Below are 22631 nucleotides of genomic sequence, written 5' to 3'. Positions count from 1 at the left end.
TGCAGGACGGCCCCTGGACTAACGCCCCGAGCAGGCTGGTGCCCGGCGGGGGGTGGGGGGAGGGCGGGGAGAGGGGGCTCTTGGGGAGGGAGGGGCCGTGACGCCGCCGAAAGCCTGGTCGCAGCGCGCGCGGTGGAGGTCGTGAGCCCTCCCCGAGGGCGTGGCGAGGCCGGCCCTTCCTTATAGGCTGGCGCTGGCCGCCGCCGGGGAGCGTGTGGAGAGGCGACAGGTAGGGTAGGGCGAGTCGTCCCAGTGTCTCCGCTCCTGGGCGCCCCGGAGGCCGAGCCGCCGCTCCGGTGACTATCATGTGGGCGCTGGAGAGGCGGGGGCCGCCGCCCCTGACCCGGCCGTGGGCGCTGCCCACCCTCCTGCTGGCTCTGGCGGCACACGCGGCGGCGGCGGCGGCGGCGGGGGGTGCGCTCACCTACCCGTGGCGGGACGCGGAGACCCGGGAGTGGCTGGTGTGCGGCCAGTGCCCCCCGGGCACCTTCGTGCAGCGGCCGTGCCGCCGGGACGCCCCCACGACGTGCGGCGCGTGTCCCCCACGCCACTACACTCAGTTCTGGAACTACCTGGAGCGCTGCCGCTACTGCAACGTCATCTGCGGGGAACGCGAGGAGGAGGCGCGGCCCTGCGACGCCACCCACAACCGCGCCTGCCGCTGCCGCCCCGGCTTCTTCGCTCACGCGGGCTTCTGCCTGGAGCACGCGCCTTGCCCGCCCGGCGCGGGGGTGACTGTTCCCGGTGCGCGGCAGGGCCGGCGGGCGGCGGCCACCAGTGAGGACGGGCCCCCAGGCCTCCCTGACCCCTTCCTCCCCGTCTCGTCCCCAGGCACCGCCAGCCAGAACACGCAGTGCCAGCCGTGTCCTCCAGGCACCTTCTCGGCCAGCAGCTCGAGCTCGGAGCAGTGCCAGCCGCACCGCAACTGCACGGCCCTGGGCCTCGTCCTCAACGTGCCTGGCTCCGCCTCCCACGACGCCCTGTGCACTAGCTGCGCCGGCTTCCCGCCGGGCACCCCGGAGCCAGGGGCGCCAGGTGAGCAGGGGAAGGGGCGGGTGAGTCAGAGGACGAGGTCGGCCCGTCCCCTGTTGTCCCCAGGCGAGCGTCCAGCCCCGAGGCTTGCAGCCTTTACCCAGCCTTTGGGAAGGTCCTCCAGACACTGACCGGGGGTGGTGGGCTGGGGGGCTGGCACCGGTGCGCCAGGAGGCCACACTACCCTCCACCCCCCACCTTGGGAAGCTGGTTCTCAGGGAGTTTAAACTGCATCTCTCCTCCCACCCCTGCGGCCCCCACCCTCCTCTTCCACCTCTGCACCGGGCCTGTTAGTGGGCAGGGACTTCCCCCCGGGCGGGTGCTCAGGTGCCCCCCGCACAGAGGCCTCTACCACTGGGTCCTGACACCCCCCCCCCCGCCCCCCCACAGAGGCTGAGGAATGTGAGCGTGCGGTCATCGACTTCGTGGCATTCCAGGACTGGTCCTTCAAGAGGCTCCTGCGGCTGTGGCAGGCGCTCATGGGCCCAGAGGCGCAAGGCCCGGTGCCGCCCAGGGAGGGCCGCGGCGGCCTGCAGCCGCAGCTGAGGCGGCAGCTCCTGGAGCTCCGGGAGGCGCAGGCTGGGGCTCTGGCGGCGCGGCTGCTTCGGGCGCTGCACGAGGCCCGGCTGCTGGGGCTGGAGCGCAGCGTCCGCATGCGCTTCTGGGCACATTGACCGCCCCACCCACTATTTATTCTGTTCCCAAACTGTGGCCTCACATGGGCATTCCTGCCCCCCCACAAAATGGCTCACTAAAAAGTAAGCTCAACCAACTGGGGTCCCGTTGCAGTAACAAAGTTTATTTTTTTTTTTTATAAAGCTGTTTCTATATAATGGATTGTATCGAACTTTGCGCCGTGTCTACCAAGTGCATGGCGGGCACATCTGGTGGGAAACACCTGCCATGGGCTCTCCAGCTCCCCATGCTTCCTCTGGCTGCTGGGCACCCCAAGTGGGATAGACCCTAGATGGGAGGGACCAGCGGGTGACAGGTGCATCCCTACTGGCGTGGGCGCAGTGGAGATCCCTGAGGCTCGCCCCAGGCCCCCTAAGACACGTTCTGTGGCTAGGACAGCTGTGTGGGGCCTGTGCCGAGGAGGGCCCTGCCCAGTCTGGGAGCTCTCACTGTGGAACAGGGCCCAGCATGGACTGGCCAGCACCAACCTGGCCTCTCACCTTGCCTCTCCGTTTGAGCTCCACCCAGTTACTGCAAACAGGGGACTTCCCAGGAGGGGACAAGCCAAGGCCCTCCCCTAGGCCGGGTGCATCCTGCGTGCTTTCTGGGAAACCAGGCTTTTCCCCTCAGGAAGGCTCAGATGAGGGCTGGGCTGCTCCAGAGCAACCCGGGGGACTCCCAGCCCTCCTGGTGAGCCCGGGAGCCTGGCGCCTGATCCCCATGATGGGTCCCGGTGTGGGGGCAGCGGGGGAACCCCACAGCCCATGACTCCCCATGAGTCACCTCACCTGCATCCCCACTCCCAGCCCTGACTCAGCCCGCCCAGGCCCCCGCCACAGAGGGAGGGCAGTCTGGTGGGACCAGGGTTCTGGCTCTGGCTCAACCACTTCCACAGAAGCAGGAAGGTGGTGCCAGACAGGCCCCGAGTCCAGCCTGGGAGCCCCCCGCCCAGTCCTGGGTTTCTGGAGGGACAATAAACAGCAGTGACTCAGACCACCACTGTTCTGGCACACTCGAGCCAGCACTAGCCAGTCAGCCTCCTGCCCAAGGCCAGGCCCACGCCCGGTGGGTCTTGCCAGCTCCCACAGGGGCCACGTGGTGAGGGTCCCATGGACCAGCCTCGGCTGGAGGGCGTTTCCAGGCACAGACCCGGAAACGGGTTTCTAGGCAGCCTGTCCCCAGACCTGACAGGGACCCCACCCCTCACCCCCAACGTAGAAATAAGGCCCATCCCACCACAGGCCTGGGCTCCACAGGAACCCAGCCCACGTTCCTAACACCCTCACTGGTGCACCCCCTGCCCCCCACTGGCAGCTGGCTGTTCTGGACCAGCAGCAGACACAGAGGGAACACCCACTCCCTCCCTGACTGGACGTTAGGCCAGTGGAAGAGGACACGGGGCCTCCCAGGCAGATGTCCATCCCCTGGTCTGAGGCATCAGAACCCAGGGCCCTGCTGGCCTTCAGCAAAGTGGGCCAGGTCTCCTGCAAGATGACACCAGCCCCCACCCCATCTCCAGGCCCACAGACAGAGACTGAGGACACACTTGACCCCACCAGCCTCCTCCATGGGTGAGCGGCACAGAGCAGCTCTGGAGAACCTCATTTCCAGACAGGTGCCCTTCAGCCCCCTGGGCCAGGCAGGCCGGACTGCTGGCGCGGCAGCTCCAGAGGGCCAGGTGGCCTGCCAACACCAGCAGGCTGGGCAGGGTCCTGTGGGGGTCCCGTGATGGCATCTGTGTGGCACCCAGCCTGGCCCGGCTGCCCCGACTCCCCTCAGCAGAAGCCCCTGCATGCCTACACTTTTACGGACACAGGGAAACATTTGTCTTAAAGAAAAAACAAAGCAACTGAAAAAACCAAGAGCAAAGCAAACCCGACCCCCAGGCCTGGCGGCTCGGAGCCGGCAGGAGCGCTCCTCGGGCACTCAGGGGTGAGCTGTGGGCATCAGCGGGCACCAGCCATGCCTACGTGATGTCCCTCTGCCGCGGCGGCCGGTGCACATTCCGCACGACGCACTTCACCATCCACTCGATGCCCTCGCGAACCCCTTTGCTGTGGAGACAGCTGGCGTGAGGTGAGGCCAGCTGTGGCCCCCCAGCCCACGGCGGGGAGAGCCCCACTCACCCAGTGAGGGCCGAGCAGGCCTGGGTCAGGCAGTCGCGCCTGCCGATCTTGGAGGTGCAATCGCTGAACGCAGTCTTGATGTCGGGGATGGAGAGGCAAGTCTGGGGGACGGCAAAGTTGTGAGCGGCAGCCCCGTGGGCGGCGCCCTGCCCCTGGGGCGGGACCGGGCCTTGGTGGCGAGGGGCCGGGCTCAGGGCTTGTCTGCCCGGGACGGGGGGCCTGCGGTGGGCAGGCTCAAGAGGAGCAGCAGCAGCATCTCCCGGAAGGCCCACAGGAAAGCGAGGGCAGAAGATGGAAGCCATCTCCAAGGCACCCTGGCCCTAGGGCGCCTGTGCTGCAGAACCAGGGCACTGCTCTGCCGAGCCCTCTCCGTGCAGATGGCCACCGAGCAGCCACTGGGCAGCTGGGGTGATCCCAAGGGCAGCAGGCAGGTCAAGATAGGAGCCAACTCCCACACTGGGACACCTTCGCGTCTTGTGTCCAGCCACGCCAGTGGCAGAGGGATCAGGCCTGCCTGCCCACCTGTGCCGTGAAGGCACCCTGCGCCTCAGGAGGCCCATGTGCACCCAGGGCACACATGGCCTGGGGTGTCCAGGACAGGCACCCTGTCCCTGCTGTCAGTGGGACGTGCTTCTGCTGGAAACTGCCCTGCGGGCATGCCATGGGAAAAGGCTCACCTCGACGTCCTGCTTGTTGGCCAGCACCAGGATGGGGACTCCGTCCAGCGCCTCACTCGTGACCATCTTCTCTGGGGTGGGCAATAAGGGGGCAGTGAGCACCCTTCATCTGCCTGTGGCTGCCTGGGCCCACCCGCCCCTCCACTCCACAGGTGTGCGCTCTCTCCTGGCTGCGGCCCTGCCTGACCTGGTGTGCACCCCATCTCCCACCGAGGCCAGCTCCAGGCACCTGGGATGGGCACACTGGACCTGACCATTTCCCCAGCCCTGGCCAGGCTGTACCCACCGAACGCTCGCTTGGACTCGGACAGCCTCTCCTCATCTGTGGAATCGATGACATAGATGACACCGTGGCACTCCGCGTAGTACTGGGGAGGGGGAGAAAGGGGGTGCTGGGCCACAGGCACTTGGCCACCCCAGGGCCAGCTGCCAACTGGAAGACCCTTCTGAGCTGCCATGGGGGGGGCGGGGGGAAGGTAGAGTAGAGTGAGATGGCCCTAGACTTCTTCTTGCTGACCTTGGGGGACACCCTGTCCACTTCCCAGGTACCGTGCCCGCAAACCCCACTTCGGCAGCCCTGGGAGTGGAGGGAGGGTGCTAGCCAGATCACGTGCCAGTGTGGATGGCAAGCCTGACAGCCATACTATTCACGAGCCAGAGAAAAGCCACCAAGGGGAGGGAGAGCCAGGGCTAAGGACCAGGCCGGCAGCACTGAGCCCTGTGGCTGTACTGGGGCAGGAGGCAGGTAGCCGTCGGCGTGCACACAGCAGCGGCACCAGCCCAGGGCGTGGGGAAGGGTTATGTGGCAAAGAGCATCGCAAAGACAGACACACAGAACAGGGCACGTGGGGGTGGACCCTGGGCGTGTGGGGCACGGGTGACACAACCGCAGATCGGGTGAGGCCCCCTTGTACCCTAAATGAAAAATAAGACTGGAAGTGTCCACATGCGGCAAGCAGACTGCAGCGTCTCTGCCCCTTTGTCACTAGAGCCCGGAGGCCTGGAATATCCGCACGTTACACACAAGACACCAGACACCAAGAGCTCGTGGTCAGCGAGCCGACGACCCTGTGGATGCGCCAGACAGCTCCGGGGAGTTCTCGAGTGTGACGAGGGCATGATCCGCGCCAGCTACATGCAGCCACCTGAGTCCCGCAGCCCGCGAGTCACACACACGCAGGGACCCCCACAGCTGACGTGCTGGGTGGCGCGAGGGCTACAGGCGCCGTCTCGCTGCTGAGAACTGGGAGCTGGCAGGCCCTGTGGGAGGGGTCTCCGTGGCAGGAAGGGGCACCGCATGGGGTTCACAGCAAGCCCAGGGATTCCCCTCACTGCCCTTGGGGTGTACGACCCGGCCTGGCAGAGGGGTGTAAGGTGACGGCCCCGCAGTGCCAGGAGCGATGGGAGCCGGACACTGGGGGCTGAGCAGGAGTAGGGCTGGGGGCACCCTGATGGCAGCATCACCCGTGGCTGCACCACGGAGCTCTGGGCCCCAAAGGGTTGGGGTTATGGTTACCACCAAGGCTCCCCATTCCCTAGGGCCCAGCCAGAGACCTGCTGAGTTACAAACCCTGGCTGCCTCCTGGGCACGTTGGACAACTCGTGTTCAGGGGCCAGCAAAGACCCAACGGTGGTGGGGATAAGGGACCCCGTCAGTAGGAGGCAGGGGCCCCACTCCACAGTGGGGACCGGGAAGCTCATGAGGAACCCGGTGGGGCTCCGCGACCAGGGGCGTAGACTCTCGTGACAAACCACACCATCGGCAGGAGTGGTACCTGGGGCAGGGGTCACGGGCAAGCGCAGAGCCTCCTCTCCCTCTCCCAGCCTCGTGTGAGGAGGCGCCCGGCAGAGCCCCGCCCAGCTCGGGGCCCAGGACCCTACAAGGGGCGCGGCGGGCTGCGGTCGGCCCAGGAGCCCCGCGGCAGGCAGTGCGCCCGATGGATGGGCCAGTTGGCTCCTTTGGGACCTACTTTAACCCACCAAGAACCCCTTACCAAGTCACAGCTGCCTGAAGGAGCCCACTGTGGTGACCCACAAGGCGGTACGAGTCCCAGTTGGCTTGGCCTGGTGTGGAGCCGCTGCAAGGAAGGAATTCTCCCGCAGGGCTCCCTGCTGGCCCGGCCACCTGAGCTGACCCTTGCCCTTGCCCATCCCGCGTCGGCCCAGCTCCCATCCCAGGTGCTGGTCCTCAACACACACCCTATGCCCCAATCTGCTCCTGAGACCCTGGCCTGAGACAGAGTGTCAGGAATGTGGGTCTTGGTTCAGAAGAGCAGGCCCTGGCTTCACTCTGCATCAGTGACCTTAAATAGCCAGAGAACCTGTTGGTGACCTTCTGGCCACTAGATGGAAGCTGGCCTCTCGGATGGAAGTCGGAGCGGAGAACACACTTTAGAGGGAAACCAGGAAAAGGTGTCTGGGTACCAGCTGCTGCGGTCAAACAAGAAACCGGGATCTGGACGCTAGTTCTGAATACACAGGTGACGAATGAGTGTGAAGACAAGCCCACCTGTGCTCCTAGTGTTGGGCTGCACCAAGTCCGCCGTGCCAATCCACCAGGAGGGGGCCGCCTAAGGGGAGGCTCGGTCTGTCCTGCTCCGCGCTGGACTCCAGCGCCTGGCACAGGCCGACCTGAAGACGGACCCAGTGCTGGGGCGTGTGGGAGGAGGAGCACAGCGCCGGGGTTCCAGAAACACCCTCATCAAGAAAGACCTCATCAAGAAAGACCTCATCAAGGCCTCAGCTGTTCTCGGCCTCCGAGAACACCCTCCCCCGGTGGGGAAGAGGCCACCACAGAGGCCGGATCCTAAGCTACAACTGAAGAGCAGAGAAGACTCGGCCCCAGTGGCGAACTGGGAATGTCGCGTTCGCTGACCTTCCCCACCCCTGTTCCCTGGCCAGCTTTTGTCCTGTCCTGCGATACCAGCAAAACTCCAAGTCAAAAGGAACCAAGCGCATCCATGCTCTCGGGGGACGGACCCAGGAACCGGGACGGGACCACGGGGGAAGCCTGGGGAACAAAGTGGGCGACAAAACTGCTGACACCAAAGAAAAATGGGAGCCTGAGGCCTTACGAGGAAAGGAAGCGGCCGAGAGGGGTCACCGGGAGAGACTGCCTGAGGGACGTGCCTGGCTAGGCACCCTACGTGGCATCTATCTTACCTTGTCCCACAGAGACTGCAGCTCTTCCTGGCCCCCTAAGTCCCAAAACATGAGGCGAGCCTTTCCCACGTCCACAGTGCCAACTGGGGGAGAACAAGACAGGTGAGGCTGCACGTCCCAGGTCCCTGTCCGCCACCGCCGGCTGCAGGGAGCGACGGCCCTTGCGCTGCTCCCCCGCCATCTGCCCAGGGATGAAGGCCCCACGCGGCCCTGCCCACCCGCCTGCTGGCCTGCAGACGGCGCAGTACCCGCAGGGCTCTGCCCCACGCACCCACAGGCCTGAGGGACCCCCTTACTGTTCAGACCCACGGTGGTGGTGATTTTGGACAGACTCATCCCCTTGTAGTTCTTGTGAAAGCGGGTTTTTGACTGCTCCAGGAACGTCTGCCGGGAGGCACAGACAGACGCAGGTGAGGCCGGGACTCCTTCCCAGCCTACTCCCCACATATCCCTCCTTGGCCTTTTTCTTGGAGAGCAAAGCAGACAGAGCAACGTTTTGCTGTTAAGGCAGCTGGTGGGGACTCTGGGCAGGAACCGCGCAGCCTAAAGGCACAGCAGGACAAGCCCGCGGAGGAGCGTGACAGGCACACACCGTCTTGCCGGCATTGTCCAGGCCCAGGATCAGGATGCAGTACTCGTCCTTCTGGAACATGTACTTGTACAGGCCCGACAGCAGCGTGTACATCCTGCCCTGCGCACCCGGAGAGACCCGTCACCCGGGACGAGCGGCGGCCGGGCCCGACCCCCCGTTCCGTGCACGCCCGCCGCACTCGCCCGCCCTCCCCGCCGCCACTCCTTGTGCTCCGCACTCCCGCCGCCCCCCCCCCCGGCACTCGGCCCCCAGGAGACAGGTCCGGTTCCGGTCCGCGTCCCGGCGGCGACGTCAGGCTCCCCCGAGCCCCAGGACGCCTCCCCCCACCCCCCGCCCCCGGCCTGGGCGACCTCGGAGGCGGCGCGCTGCCGGGCGGCCAGCAGGTTGCGGATCCGCCCTCCAGAAGCGGCGGCCGCCCACGAGAGGCCGCGCGGCCGGCAGGTGGCGTGGACCAACCGCTGGGGGCGGCCCGTCCGGGCCCCACGCCCCCGACCTCCGACACGCGGCCCCGACACCAGGTCTCGGGCTCGCGGGCCGCCCGCCGCGCGCTCCGGCCCCGGCGGGCGGCAACCCGACCCGCGGCCTACCTCGCGCCCGTCCGGGCCGCGCGCCTGACCCCGCCGACCCGCGCTGACCCCGCGCTGACCTCGCGCGGCGCCCGACGGGACTGAAGCCGGCGGCGTGGGGAGGGCGCAGCCGTCCCGGCGGCCCCCGCGCGCCTCGTCCCGGCGGTCTTCGCGCCGGGCACTTCCGGCGGCGGCGGCGGCGCCCTGGAGGAAGTGCCTGGGGGCTGCGAGGGCGGAAGCGGAGCGCTGGCCGCTCTAGCCGGTGAGGCCCGCGGGGTCTCTATGGCGGCGGTCGGGAAGCCCGCGCGGAGGCGGAGAGACCCGGCCCGGGCGAGGGGGCGCGATCTGGGGCGACGGGGCCGGGGCCCGAGGTGACGGGTCGAGCGGAGGCGGGCCGGGGAACCCGGGGGGCGGGGCCGAGGGGCGGGGGGCGTCGGGCGCGGAGGGACGGGAGCCGAGGCCGCGGAGCCAGCGGCTTTACCGCTCGGCGCTGATCGCCTCACCGGCCCTTTTTCGCGTCCCCCAGACGGGAGGGAGAACCGCCTGGGCCCCGCAGGCTGCCGCGGGGGCCGCGGGGTGCAGCCGTCGGCCCCGCAGGGGTAGCCTGGCGGTGAGGGCGGCAGGCCCGGGACTCCTCGGCTTCTGTTCGTGCAGCTCCGAGGCCCGGCGGACGCGCCCCTGCCCGCCGTGCGTCCGGGATGGACGAGGAGAGCCTGCAGAGCGCCCTGCGGACCTATGACGCCCAGCTGCAGCAGGTGGAGCTGGCCCTGGGAGCCGGCCTGGATCCCTCGGAGCTGGCCGACCTGCGCCAGCTGCAGGGGGACCTGAAGGAGCTGATCGAGCTCACCGAGGCCAGCCTGGTGTCCGTCAGGAAGAGCAAGCTGCTGGCCACCTTGGACGGCGAGCACCCGGCCCAGGCCGACGCCGACTATCTGGCTTTCCGGGAGGCCGTAGCTGAGGGGGCGGAGGGGCCCGCAGCCCCCAGGGCAGAGCTGGAGGCGGCTCCCGAAGGGGAGGCTGGGCCGCAGCGCAGCGGGCGCGGACGGGAGGAGGAGGAGGGCGAGGGCGCGGACGCGGAGGCGTGGAGTGGGAGGAAGGTGAACGCCCCCTACTACAGCGCCTGGGGCACCCTGGAGTACCACAACGCCATGATCGTGGGCGCCGAGGAGGCGGGCGACGGCTCGGCGGGCGTGCGCGTGCTCTACCTGTACCCCACGCAGAAGTCCCTGAAGCCCTGCCCGTTCTTCCTGGAGGGCAAGTGCCGCTTCCAGGAGAGCTGCAGGTAAAGCCTTCGCCTCTGGGGCCCGTGGGATGTGGGGCGGGGGGCAGGCTCAGGGGCACGGGAGTCCGCTGGCAGCACAGTGCGGACGTCAGCTTCGGGGGCCGTGTCCTCCTTCACGTGTCCCCTAATTCCCACGGACAGGTGAAGCGTGGCGGGGCTCGCGCGGCAAAGAACGGCCCCCTGCCCGCCAGTGGTTTTGTTCTCGGGTGTTCGAGCCTCCCCCAGTGTAGGTCGTCGGTGCTGCGAGGGCCGGGCGGCCGGGCCGCTTCAGCTCTTCTTGTCCTACTTTGGTTTCTCTGGCCTATCCTAAAGCAAATTCTAGAAATTACTGGTTTTTTCATTTGTAAGTACTTACGGACATACCCCCCGTAAAATCATAAGTCACATTTTGTTTACGTTGAAACTTCCATAGTTGTCAAAACGATGTTTTTTTTTCCTTAAATGAATAACTTTGCTGTTGCTCGTTTTTACTTTCTACTTTCTCTTCGGAAAGAACATCTACTGAAATCTCTGGTAGATAGTTTTATTTTTTATTTATTTTTATTTTTTTATTTTTTAAAAATGTTTTATTTACTTCTGAGAGAGAGAGAAAGCAGGAGAGGGTCAGGGAGAGAGGGAGATACAGAATCTGAATCAGGCTCCAGGCTCTGAGCTGTCAGTACAGAGCCCGACGCGGGGCTCAAACCCACGAACTGTGAGATCATGACCTGAGCTGAAGTCGGACGCTCAACCGACTGAGCCCCCCAGGCGCCCCGATGGTTTTATTTTTTAGTCAGTAGTCCCGGGAAACTGGCCCTAGGTCTTTGGCCAGCGGCTGGATCCAGCGTCATTGGGCACATTTTCCCTTCTTTCTTCCTCTGCACGTTTTACCACGTTGTAGCTTACGTGCCTCCACCGGAGTGTGCTCGGTGAGTGTTCGCAGAGTGGACCCGCCCACAAGCTGGTGCGCAAGTCGGTCAAGGAGCAGAGCTGTAAGCCCTCTGTCCTTTCTGCCGTTAGTCCCTCTGGGCCGCCTCCACGCCCTGGTGATGCGGTCCTGCGCCGCTTCCTCGGCCAGGCACCACCCCAGATGTCCACATGTGGTCACCCTTAGGTGCAGCCACCCCATGAGCTGGGCCTTGCAGTGGCCGAGGCTGCCGGACTCAGGGACGGGGGTGGCTCTGGAGTCTGCGCCGGGGACGGGCCAGCTCCGAGATGGCCCCTGGCTACTGTACCCTCCATGCTGCTGCTGCGTTAGCTTCACGCCTAATGCATTCTGCAGCGGCGGTCGCCACCACCTGGGAGCGGTCGGCCATTTTCCTGCATTTGCTTTGCGTTTTTAAAAGTACAACAAAGTAGGTAATGTTGAAACGCCCTTTGACTCCCCATCTGTCACTACTCCCTCCCCGTCCTGGCAGGCTGTCATCGTCACAGCTCCATTGTGGTTTTTTTTGTTTTTAATATTTATTTCTAGGAGAGAGAGAGAGAGAGAGAGACAGCGTGAACAGGGGAAGGTCAGAGAGAGAGGGAGTCACAGACTGAAACAGGCTCCAGGCTCTGATCTGGCAGTCAGCACAGAGCCCGACGCGGGGCTTGAACCCACGAACCGCGAGATCATGACCTGAGCGAAAGTCGGACGCTTAACCGACTAAGCCACCCAGGCGCCCCAGCTCCATTGTGTTTTTCGCGCGTGTTAGTCCTTCACAGACATGAGCAAAGACTACGTGTTTGTGCTGTTTTGTTTTTTTTTTTATGTTTGATAAACATGTGTTTAATGTTTATTTCTGAGAGAGAGAGAGAGAGAGAGAGAGACAGAATCAGAAGCAGGCTCCGGCTCTGAGCTGTCAGCACAGAGCCCAACACGGGGCTCGAACCCTCAAACCATGAGATCATGACCTGAGCTGAAGTTGGACGCTCAACCGACTGAGCCACCCAGGTGCCCCATATTTGTGCTATTTTTAAAACAAGCATACTGCACCGTATGGTTCGTTTTGTAATTTGCTCTTTTCACTAAGCACATTTGTGAGGAGCATCAACATTGGTATTTACAGAGCTATTTCGTCCATCATAACTGCTGTTTTTCCTTATGAAATGCTACATTTTATTTATCCTGTTCCCTTCTGGGTGGCTTCCAGTTTTTATTTATACCAACAGCTTGCTGTGAACATCTCGGCAGGTGTCCTCTCGTGTTCGTGGTGAGAACTTGCCCAGCACGTAACTGGTGTGCAGAGTGCATGTGGTTTCTGGTCCCGCGTACCCTAGTCCTTAGTCTCGTGTCCTGTGTGACCGCCTGTGGGGACGCTGCCCGACTTGCAGGTTCCTGCCCACTGAGAGCTGGGAAAAGGGTACCGTGATGGAACTTGTATTTTTTAGATTACTAGTGAGATATAGTATCTTTCCATACATTTGTTATAACTTAATCTCTTCTATTTCAGTCTCCTTCTCCATAAAACAGAAACGAGAACTGGCTTCACAGTACTTGAGAGAATGAAATGCGTCAATACATGCAAAGAATTCAAAATAGCACCCAACACGTTGTAAGCTCATGGCAGATAGAAACTTTTATCTTGCCGTGAAATAAAATCAGATGCGGAAAGTAAACACATAGCCTGGGGGTTTCTGGCGCCTCCGGCAGCCACCACCCAGTGAGAACTGCCCCCACCCCAGAAGCCCTTCTGTGCACCTCCAACCAAACGTGGCCCACTCCCTCCTCCGAAAGTTCCCACTCTTCTGGACTGTGATTGTAATCACTTCTCTGTGTTCAGTTGGGCTCATCACTCACGTGTAACTGTTTATAAATGCCCTGGTATAACCTCACTCACCAAGCTGCTGTGTCTGAATCTGGCTGTCCACACTCGTCTCCCTTCCTTCCTGGCCTCAGCTTATTGAAGGATTGGGCCCTTTGCCGCAGAACACCCCTGGTGGGGCCCAGCACATCCCCCCGCAAGTGGGCAGCTGCATCCAGGCAGCGGACTGCACACAGGTGCGCACACAGGTTCACCCTCTATGGCCAGACTCAGGGTGCTGTTCTTTCGTCAGGAGGTACTTGGTGCCTTGTTTGGTTTGGTGATATTAGTGGTGATTGATCCCATTGGTGATAAGTGCCTAGTCCGTGGATTCAGTAGGGATTGCAAAGTAGCCATGTTATCAGTCCATTCGCATTTATTAGCTTTAGAGAGAGGCTTTTCTTCATCTGTGGTTTGGTGACTCAGTGGTACAGTTCCTTTGGAAATGCAGGATAAATGCTGGATTTTCCTGTTTTCTGTTTTTAATTTATAATTTGTTTAAATTCAAGTTAGTACCATAGAGCGTAACGATGATTTCAGGAGTAGAATTTAGTGATTCATCACTTAAATACAACACCAGTGCTCATCCCAACAAGTGCCCTCCTTTTTAAAAAAACATTTTTTTTAACGTTTGTTTATTTTGACAGAGAAAGGGACAGAGCACAATCAGGAGACGGACAGAGAGAGAAAGAGACACAGAATCTGAAGCAGCTCCAAGGGCTGAGCTGTCAGCACAGAGCCTGACGCGGGGCTTGAACTCATGAACCGTGAGATCATGACCTGAGCTGAAGTTGGATGTTTAACTGACTGAGCCCCCGGACGCCCCCAACAAGTGTCCTCCTTTCTTCTTTTTCTTTTTTAATTTTTTAAAAATGTTTTTATTTATTTCTGAGAGAGACAGACAGCGTGAGCAGGGCAGGGTCAGAGAGAGAGGGAGACACAGAATCCGAAACAGGCTGCAGGCTCTGAGCTGTCAGCACAGAGCCCGACGCGGGGCTCGAACTCACGAACCGTGAGATCATGACCTCAGCCGAAGTCGGACGCTCAACCGACTGAACCCCCCAGGCGCCCCAGCAAGTGTCCTCAATGCCCATCCCCCCGTCAGCCCATCACCCCTGCCACCTCCCCACCAGCAGCCCTCAGTTTCTTCTCTGTATTCAAGAGTCTCTTATGGTTTACCTCCCACTCTATTTTTACCTTGTTTTTCCTTCCCTTCCCCTTAGGTTCATCTGTTGTGTTTCTTAAATTCCACATATGAGTGAAATCATATGATACTTGTCTTTCTCTGACTGACTTCTATTGCTTAGCATAACACGTTCTGGTTCCATCCACATGGTTGCAAATAGCAAGATTTCATTCTTTTTCATTGTTAAGTAATATTCCATTGGGTATATAAACACATACCACATTTTTTAAAAACCATTTGTCAGTCTGTGGGCACTTGGGCTCTTTGCATACTTTGGCTGTTGTCGATAGTGCTGCTATAAACACTGGGGTGCATGTGCCCCTTTGAGTCAGCACTCCTGTGTCCTTTGGATAAATACTGGCGGTGCAATCGCTGGGTCATAGGGTGGTTCTATTTTTAATTTTTTGAGGGACCTCCACACCGTTTTCCAGAGTGGCTGTAGCGGTTTGCATTCCTGCCAGCGGCGCGGGAAAGTTCCTCTTTCTCCGCGACTTCGCCCACACCTGTTGTTGCCTGAGTTGACGTTGGCCACTCTGACAGGTGTGAGGTGGTCTCTCGTTGTGGTTTTGAATTTTTATTTCCCTGATGATGAGTGACGTTGAACATTTTTCTGGATGTCTTCTCTGGAAGGGTGTTTATTCATGTCTTTTGCCCATTTCTTCACTGGATTATTTGTTTTTTGAGTGTTGAGTTTGATAAGTTATTTATAGGTTTTGGATACTAATCTTAGTATGTCTCTCCTAGTTCGTCGTCTGTATGTCTGTTCTTAGGACAGTGCTACGTTGTGATTACCATAGCTTCGTAGTAAGCTTTGACATCAGGAAGTGGTAGTCCTCCATCTGCTCTGCTTTTCAAGATTCTTTTGGGTATCGAAGATCCTTTGCAATTACATGTGAATTTTAATATTTGTTTGTTTTTAACTTTATTTTTGAGAGAGAGAGAGCATGCGTGTGCACGTGTGCAAGCTGGGGAGGAGCAGAGGGGGAGAGAGAGAGAATCTTAAGAAGGCTCCATGCTCAGTGCAGACCCATCCCCAGATCCTGGGATCATGACCTGAGCCAAAATCAAGAGTCGGACGCTCAACTGACTGAGCCACCCTAGCTCTATGTATTTATTTTTAAGTAGGCTACACAACCAGCACAGAGCCCAACGCACGGCTTGAACTTGACCCTGAGATCAAATCCCTGAACTGAGATCAAAAGTCAGACGCTTAACCTACTGAGCCACCCAGGTGCCCCCATATGAATTTTAAAATCAGTTTGTCTATTTCTTCATAAAAGACAGTTGAGAGTTTGATAGGAGTGGTATGGAACCTGCAGATCAGTTTGGGGGCCTGTTGCCATTCTCACAGTCGTAAGTCTTCTGATCATGAACGTGAGATGTCTTTCTATTTATTTAAGTTTTCTTTTATTTCAACAGTATTTTGTAGTTTCAGCTCTTGGTCAAATGTATTTCAAAGTGATTTGTTCGTTTTGATGCTGTCGTAAATTAAACAATTTCATTTTTTAAAAACAATTTTAAATCTCTCTTTTTTTAAGTTTTACTTATTTAAGTAACCTCTACACCCAATGTGGGGCTCAAACTCATAACCCCTGAGATAAGAGTCACATGCTCTTCTGATTGAGCCCACCAGGTACCCCTGTTAATTTCACTTTTAATATTTGTGTGTGTGTGTGTGTGTGTGTGTGAGAGAGAGAGCACACACACGCAGGTTGGGGAGGGGCAAAGGGGAGAGAGAGACAGAGAGAATGAGAATCTTAAGCAGGCTCCACGCCCAGCACAGAGCCCGGTGTAGGGCTCACTCTCATGACCATGAGATCAGGACCTGAACCAAAATCAACAGTCAGCTGCTTAACCGACTACACAGGCTCAGTTTTCAATTTTAGATTGCTCATTGCTAGTATATTAAAATATAACTGATTTTTGTGTGTTGATCTTGTATCCTGTGGTATTGCTGAATTCACTTATTAGCCCTAATAGGGTTTTCTATGGATTATTTAGGATGGTTTTTTTCATTTAGTTTTTTTTTTTTAATTTGTATGTATTTTTTTGAGAGAGGGAGGGGGAGGGAAGGAAGAAGGGAGGGGCAGAGAGGAGGGAGATGGAGAATCCCAAGCAGTCTCCACACCATCAGTGCAGAGCCCACCTTGGGGCTCAAAGTCACATATTGTGACATCATGACCTGAGCTGAAATCGAGAGTCGTACGCTTAACCAACTGAGCCACCCAGATGCCCCTATTGTGGATTTTCTATACAGATATTCCCCCACTTTTCAAAAGCTCATGTTATACCACTTTTATGAAAGACCTACTTTAGTAACTTTCAACATATTATTGTCTTTGGACCCAAGACAAGTTTCTTATAGATGGCATAGAATTTGATAATTCTTTTTACCCAATCTTCCAGTTTTGTCTTTTAATTAGAGTTTACGTCACTTACATTTAAAGTGGCCTGGGTAGCCCTGTTGGTTGAGCGGTCGTGTTGGGCTCTGTGCTGGATGTGGAGCCTGCTTGGGACTCTCTTTCCCTCTTTCTCTGCCCCTCCTTGCTTGAGCACTCTCTCAAAATAAACATTTCTTTTTAGTTATTTTAAGGGGCGCCTGGGTGGCTCAGTCGGTTGAGTGTCCGACTTCAGCTCGTCTTGATCTCACAGTCAGTGAGTTCAAGCCCCACATCAGGCTCTGTGCTGGCAGCTCAGAGCCTGGAGCCTGCTTTAGATTCAGGGTCTCCCTCTCTGTCTGTCCCTCCCCCACTCACGCTCTGTCTCTCTCTGTCTCAAAAATGAATAAGCATTAAAAACACTTTTTAAAATTTATTTAAAAAATTAAGGGCGCCTGGGTGGCTCAGTCATTTAAGCATCCGACTTTGGCTCAGGTCATGATCTTGAGGTTCATGGGTTCAGGCCCACATTGGGCTCTGTGCTGACTTTTGGGAGCCCCTGGAAACTGCCTGAGATTCTCTCTCTCTCTCTCTCTCTCTTCTCTCTCTCTCACGTGCGTGCGCTCTCTTTCAATAATAAATAAACATTAAAAATTTACAAAATTATTTTAGAAATTAATAATACAGTGGTTACTGATAGTGAAAGACATCTTTGTCATTTTATTATTTGTTTTCTTCTTTTTCTTGTTTTTAAAGATTTTAACTAATCTCTACACCCAGCTTGGGGCTCGAACTACAAGCCTGAGATCAAGAGTTGCACGTCGCGCTGCTGAGTCAGCCAGCGGCTCCTCTGTTCTGTGGGCCTTGTGCCCGCGCCCCCCAGCCCTCCGTCACTGCTTCCCCGGCAACACTGGCTTTTATAGTTACCTGCGTGGTGGCCTGTGTCAGCGTTCATACGGCTTGAGTTACAGTCTAGGGTCCTTTTGCTTTGGTTTGAGGGACCCCCTGGGTCACTCCTTGTAGGCAGGCCTGTTAGCAGCGGACGCCCTCTGCTTTTGTGTATACGGAACGTCTTCATTTCTCTTTTGAAGGATAGTTTTGCCAGAGAGAGAGTTCTTGGTTGCTGGTTGGTTTTTTTCCTTTCAGGACTTTAATTCTGTTGTCCCGCTGCCTCTTGGCCTCCGTAGCTTCTGATGAGAAGTTGGCAGTTAGCCTTACTGAGGACCTGTGTACGTGAAGAGAGCCTTCTCTTTTGCTGTTTTCAGGATTTTCTCTTTGCCTTTGGCTTTAAGGAACTGTAACTGTAATGGGCTGTTAGTAACATGGTGGTGAGATGTGAGGGAGGGAAGCAGTCTGCCGTCCTCCAGCCGGACGCCAGTGCCTCCGGATCGTGAACTTGACGTGTGTGTCTCAGTTGTGCACGCACACCCCTACTCGGGTGGGGCAGGATGGCCACACTGGGCTGGTCAGCGAGGCTCTGGCTCACCGGGCTCCCTGGGGACAGACCTAGTTCGGAGGAGCCAGTGCGCGGAGCTGCTTCAGAATCCCGCCCCCCCCCCCCCCCCCCCCCCCCCCCCCCGCCCCAAGCCGGGGCCCGAGGCGATTTTCTCCAGTATTCACCCAGATAAAATCCCCAGGCTCTGCAGACTTGGCCACTCCCGGCCACAGCGAAGGTGGTCTTTCCTAGGGGCAGCTCCCGCTGCAGTGGCCGCTGGCTGCCTGCTCTGCTGTGTGGCGGTTCCCACGTCCGCCTCCTGGCCTCCAGCTGGGCAGCGTCCTCCCTCGTGTGCCGAAGAAGAGTCGCTGACGTTTTGTCCCGTTCAGCTTTCTGCCGTTGGTTAGAACAGGGGGGCAGCTCCCCGGCTTCTGGTGTGCAGACTGGAATCCGGAGTGTCTACAATTTGTGTTACGTTTGAAGAATCACTGCTTGAATCACTGTCGTATATTTCCAGTTACTTCTTTGAACATACACTATCTGCTTTGAGGTCTTTGCAACATTCAACATTAGGGGCCACTCACGTTCTATCAGCTGCTTTTTTCCCCTAACTGTGCTTCACACTTTATTGTTTGTTTGCGTGGTAAGTTTTTATTGCAACTGTTCATTTCAGATAATATATTGTAGCAACTCTGGACTCTGAATTGTTTTCCTCGGTATTTTGTTTTATAGTATGTTTCTGGGCCTACCTTACAAAGCCTGCCCCCCCATAGCGTGCAGGCTCTGATATCTCTACTCAGATCTTTAAACATATTTCTTTTTAGCCTGGCTTTTTGGGAGTCACCATTGTGTCTGCGTAGCTTAGTGGCCAGCCAGTGATTTAGGCAGAAGTTATTCTCAAACGCTCTTACCCAAGATGCTTCCCCCATCAGTCAATGTATGTGGGCGGGGGGCCACCTTCCCGGGTCAGCCAGCCCCCGGTCTTCCTGCTGTCACTGCGGTGGGGTCTCTCTGAGCCCCCGATGCACACGCATTGTTCCCGAGAGAACCAGGGGTGCTTGGGGGCAGAGCCCTTCTGTGGCTCTTTCCTTTTCAGGGCTTCCCTTAGGTACTTGGTGAGTGCCTCCCTGGGAAACGCCCGCGCCCGCTCCCTGCTGCTGTTCCCAGACCCTGGGTCTCTGCCGCTGCCACGCCCCCCCCGGGGGGGGGGGGGCAAATGAGAAGCAGTCCCCACTGTGAAGGCGCAGCCCGTCCCAGATCCCTTTCCTCTCCTAAGCTGCACGTTTTCTCAAATACGATGACTTATGAATGTGTCATTTGTGTCCGTTTCCAGAGCTGAAGCTGTGAATTTTGACAATTTTGCTTAGATTTAGCCTTGTTTTTCTATACTTGGCCACAGCGAGGACTCAGAACCTTCCTTAAGGTTCTAAATGCTTGCTTTTAGGTTCAAGTTTTATGTCTTCTGGAGTGTTTTGCCATGAATGTTGGGAGGTAGGTGACTGATCTGGGTTTTCTCTGTGGGAAGCCCATCTCTAATCTCCTTATAAAAGCAGCCTTCCCTCCTTCGATGGCCACGTATGTAGCCCGCTGCCCATCGCCTGGGGAGCTGTGTGCCGGGTGCTCCTCCTGGGTGCTCTTCATCATTCCATTCATCAGTTCTCTTAGTTTTAAATTCATGTATGGATATGCCCATCACTACTCCCCAGGGTTAGAAATTTAGGTTATTTCCAGGGTGCCTGGGTGGCTCAATGGGTCGAGCATCTAACTCTTGATTTCTGCTCAGGTCATGATCCCAGGGTCGTGGGATCCAGCTTCGCATTGCGCTCCATGTTGAGAGTAGAGCCTGCTTAGGATTCTCTCCCTCTGCCCCTCTTCCCGGCTGGCGTGTCTCTCTCTTTAAAACTTAAAAAAAAAAAAAGTAGGTTATTTCCAAGTCTTTTGTATTTTGTTTACATCTTTTGGGCCAAATCTTTGCATACTTTCATTATTATTTTTCTAGAATCATTTCCTAGAACCACCTAGGTTAAGGAGTGTACCGAATTTTCAGACTTCTGTTATCACTGAAGATTCTTGCAGAAAAGTTTAATTGGTGGTGTCCGTGTGTGTGTGTGTGTGTGTGTGTGTGTGTGTGTTGAAGTGGGTATTCAGTTGGACTTAGTCTTGGGTTTAGGCCTCCATCGTCAACACGTTGTATTCTCCTCAGCTGAATAAGGGTTTTCATCCGAAGTCACTACTGCAGTACATTTGGGGCTCAGTCTTGTAACTGCCGGTGCCACTCGGTCATTGGCAGTTTCCTGAGAGCCTGAGGACAGTCCAGTGTGAGAAGGAGCTGCCTGGCATCCTGCCGGGGAGGTGTCTGCGGCCTTCTTTGCCCACCCCTTCCTTTCCGTTCCCTCCGTCACCACCGATCCCAGCCTGCAAGGACTGCCTTGCCGAGTGTTGGCTGTGTGTCACCGAGTCAGTGCCAGTCCCCGACTGCCTTTGTAGGGTTAAACAGCTTCCTCTTTGAAATGCCGGCACGGTAGAGTGGATGTGTGGTTAGTCTTTCGTGCCTTTATTTGGCAGAGTTGAAGCTTGTAGTCTTTTGTCCCCACGTTTCTTCCTCTCTCTCCTCCTCTTCCTCCTCCCCTCCCCTCCCCTCCCCTTCCCTCCCCCTCTCAGTTTTGGTTTTAATCTCACTGGTTCACTGATATCAAAAGGTCAAGACATCACTGTTACAACTGGATTCTCCTACTTGGTTTGGGAAGGACTCAGTCCTGTGAGCGCACACTCACAAACACACCTGCCTTGATTATCTGCTAGCGCTGGTGGCCTCCTATCTGGTGAGGTCACAGGCTGTCTGCCCGCCACACTGTCACTGTAGCCCAGAAGTCTGGAGCATAGGTGAAGCGTCTTGTCCTCAGGGTAGCCAGATCCATGCCGAGAACAAGAGTTTGTGCACGCGTGTGTGTACGTGTACCCATGTGTCTGTACTTATGTCAGGGGTATGTGTGTGCAGGCCTACGCGTATACGTGTGAGTAGATGTGTGTGTGTGTGTGTGTGTGTGCATGCGCGCGCATGCGTCTGTCTGTCCCCTGCTCTCCCTCCCTTCGGGGCGCGGCCCAGGCCGGTGGGCACGGTTCCCCTGGGCTCACTTGCCCTGCTGTGCCCTGTCTGAGCCCCTGCCCCCCCTGCTGTGCCCTGTCTAAGCCCCTGCCCCACTGGGGTTGTCTTGGCAGGTTCTCCCATGGGCAGGTGGTCTCTGTCGATGAGCTGCGCCCCTTCCAGGACCCGGACCTGAGCTCCCTACAGACTGGCTCTGCATGTCTGGCCAAGCAGCAGGATGGCCTTTGGTACCCAGCGCGGATAACTGGTGAGGCTGCCCTTCCTGGAGGCCCTGTCCGTGCTTCACCTGTGAGAATTCCTGGAGGGCCACTCCTTTGGTTAGGCGTCAGGACCCTGGTCCGCGCCCAGAGGAGCAAGACTGCCCTTGACCCTGGCTCCGCCTTCCTTCCAGTTCCCACCGTGGTTCCTACCACCTGTCGAGGCCGCTGATCTGGCCTGTGTTTGTCCCCTGCCCCCAGACGTGGATAGCGGCTACTATACGGTCAAGTTTGACTCGCTGCTGCTGAAGGAGGCCGTGGTGGAGGGGGACAGCATCCTGCCCCCACTGCGCACCGATCCCACAGGGTCCTCGGACTCGGACAGCGGTGATGCGGATGATTCCAGCTATGCCAGAGGTACAGCAGCTGCTCTGGGTCCCCAAAGCTGGGAAGGGAGGCGCCGGCGGCATCTGGCTGGCGGGGCCTGTGAGCATCTCCCCAGAGGACTGGAGAGGGTGGTCACGGTGAGGTGGGCTGTCCCAGTGGGCTGTGTGCGGTCGCGCCCGCAGAGGCGTGGCAGCCACTGTAGGAGGTGCGGGGAGCGTGCCGCGTGCGGGGTCTTGTCTTCGAGGAGCCCCTGGGACGGACTGCACGTCCACACCCTGGAGAGCAGGGCTGCAGCCGCTGAGGCGGGGCTGCCAGGCACATGGGGTGCAAAGAGGGACCGGTGGGGCGTGGGGGTCCTGCCGCCAGAGCCCCCACACAGGCCGGGCATCCACGCATCCAGGCAGCGGGGGGCAGGAGGGTTTCAGAAGGGAACCTGGCTGGGGCCGCCCAGCACCCCCTGCAGGCTCAGTCAGGATGCAGGGGGCGGGCGTTCCTCCAGGATCAGTTCTGTGAGTTGGTGGGTTCTGAAAGCCCGTGTCCACGGTGGTGCAGGGAGGACTGAGCCATGAAGTGGGCGATGACTTTTTACGAGGGGAGGAGGGGAGCTCCCTGCTCGAGAAGTTGCATCAGGGAACGGCCCATGTGCCAAGGGGCCCGCTGTGTGGCTTGGGGGAGGGGGAGGGCTGGAGCAGACGGGGCCAGAGTCTGCCGTGCCTTCTGCTTTAGATTCAGGCGCCGGCAGCAGGTCTGGGCAAGCAGCAGAGAGCCCAGGGTGCGGGGGATCACGGCCCAGAGCTGAGCTCTTGGGCGAACGCTGGCTGCAGCCCAGGCGCTCCCTGTCCAGTGGGGCCCAGCCGCTGCCCTGTTTCCTGCAGTGGTGGAGCCCAGTGCTGTGGACCATGGGGCCTGCAGCTCCGCCTTTGCCGGCTGGGAGGTGCACACACGGGGCATCGGCTCCAGACTCCTTGCCAAGATGGGCTACGAGTTTGGCAGGGGTGAGTGTGTGCTACACTGGCGTGGGGCAGGGAAGGGGTGAGTGTGTGCTTCACTGGGGTGGGGGGGGGG

At 58.5% G+C, this 22631-nt stretch overlaps 3 protein-coding genes across 8 annotated transcripts in view; 2 read left to right on the top strand and 1 right to left on the bottom strand.

The window, feature by feature from the left end:
• The first annotated feature begins 118 nt into the window (after window positions 1-118).
• On the top strand, window positions 119-1800 carry TNFRSF6B (TNF receptor superfamily member 6b). Its single transcript, XM_039236944.1, has 3 exons — window positions 119-744; window positions 832-1035; window positions 1423-1800. Exons 1-3 carry the CDS (start codon window positions 306-308, stop codon window positions 1704-1706), a joined length of 927 nt encoding a protein of 308 aa, XP_039092875.1. The 5' UTR covers window positions 119-305; the 3' UTR covers window positions 1707-1800.
• ARFRP1 (ADP ribosylation factor related protein 1) lies at window positions 1731-8909 on the bottom strand. Of its 6 annotated transcripts, none has more exons than XM_039236946.1 (8): window positions 8852-8909; window positions 8265-8363; window positions 7969-8056; window positions 7673-7755; window positions 4797-4878; window positions 4511-4581; window positions 3834-3934; window positions 1731-3761 (listed from the first exon to the last, which is right to left on the bottom strand). In XM_039236946.1, exons 2-8 carry the CDS (start codon window positions 8355-8357, stop codon window positions 3674-3676), a joined length of 606 nt encoding a protein of 201 aa, XP_039092877.1. In that variant the 5' UTR covers window positions 8358-8363; window positions 8852-8909; the 3' UTR covers window positions 1731-3673. The 6 variants fall into 6 exon arrangements, with proteins under 6 accessions (XP_039092877.1, XP_039092881.1, XP_039092879.1 ...); XM_039236950.1 differs by having other exon boundaries at window positions 7978-8056; XM_039236948.1 differs by having other exon boundaries at window positions 8265-8358; window positions 8852-8871.
• A 105-nt stretch (window positions 8910-9014) lies between these two features.
• Window positions 9015-22631, top strand: part of ZGPAT (zinc finger CCCH-type and G-patch domain containing) — a 15339-nt gene continuing 1722 nt past the window's right edge. Inside the window, exons 1-5 of the mRNA XM_039236937.1 lie at window positions 9015-9092; window positions 9485-10112; window positions 21096-21229; window positions 21441-21596; window positions 22442-22582. Coding sequence (XP_039092868.1) covers window positions 9529-10112; window positions 21096-21229; window positions 21441-21596; window positions 22442-22582 — 1015 coding nt within the window. The 5' untranslated portion in view covers window positions 9015-9092; window positions 9485-9528. The remainder of the gene's footprint in view (window positions 9093-9484; window positions 10113-21095; window positions 21230-21440; window positions 21597-22441; window positions 22583-22631) is intronic.

Source organism: Hyaena hyaena, unplaced genomic scaffold (assembly GCF_003009895.1).
Source record: "Hyaena hyaena isolate Hyena2069 unplaced genomic scaffold, ASM300989v1 scaffold_118, whole genome shotgun sequence".
NCBI lineage: Eukaryota > Metazoa > Chordata > Mammalia > Carnivora > Hyaenidae > Hyaena > Hyaena hyaena.
This window is presented reverse-complemented; position numbering and strand designations above follow the sequence as displayed.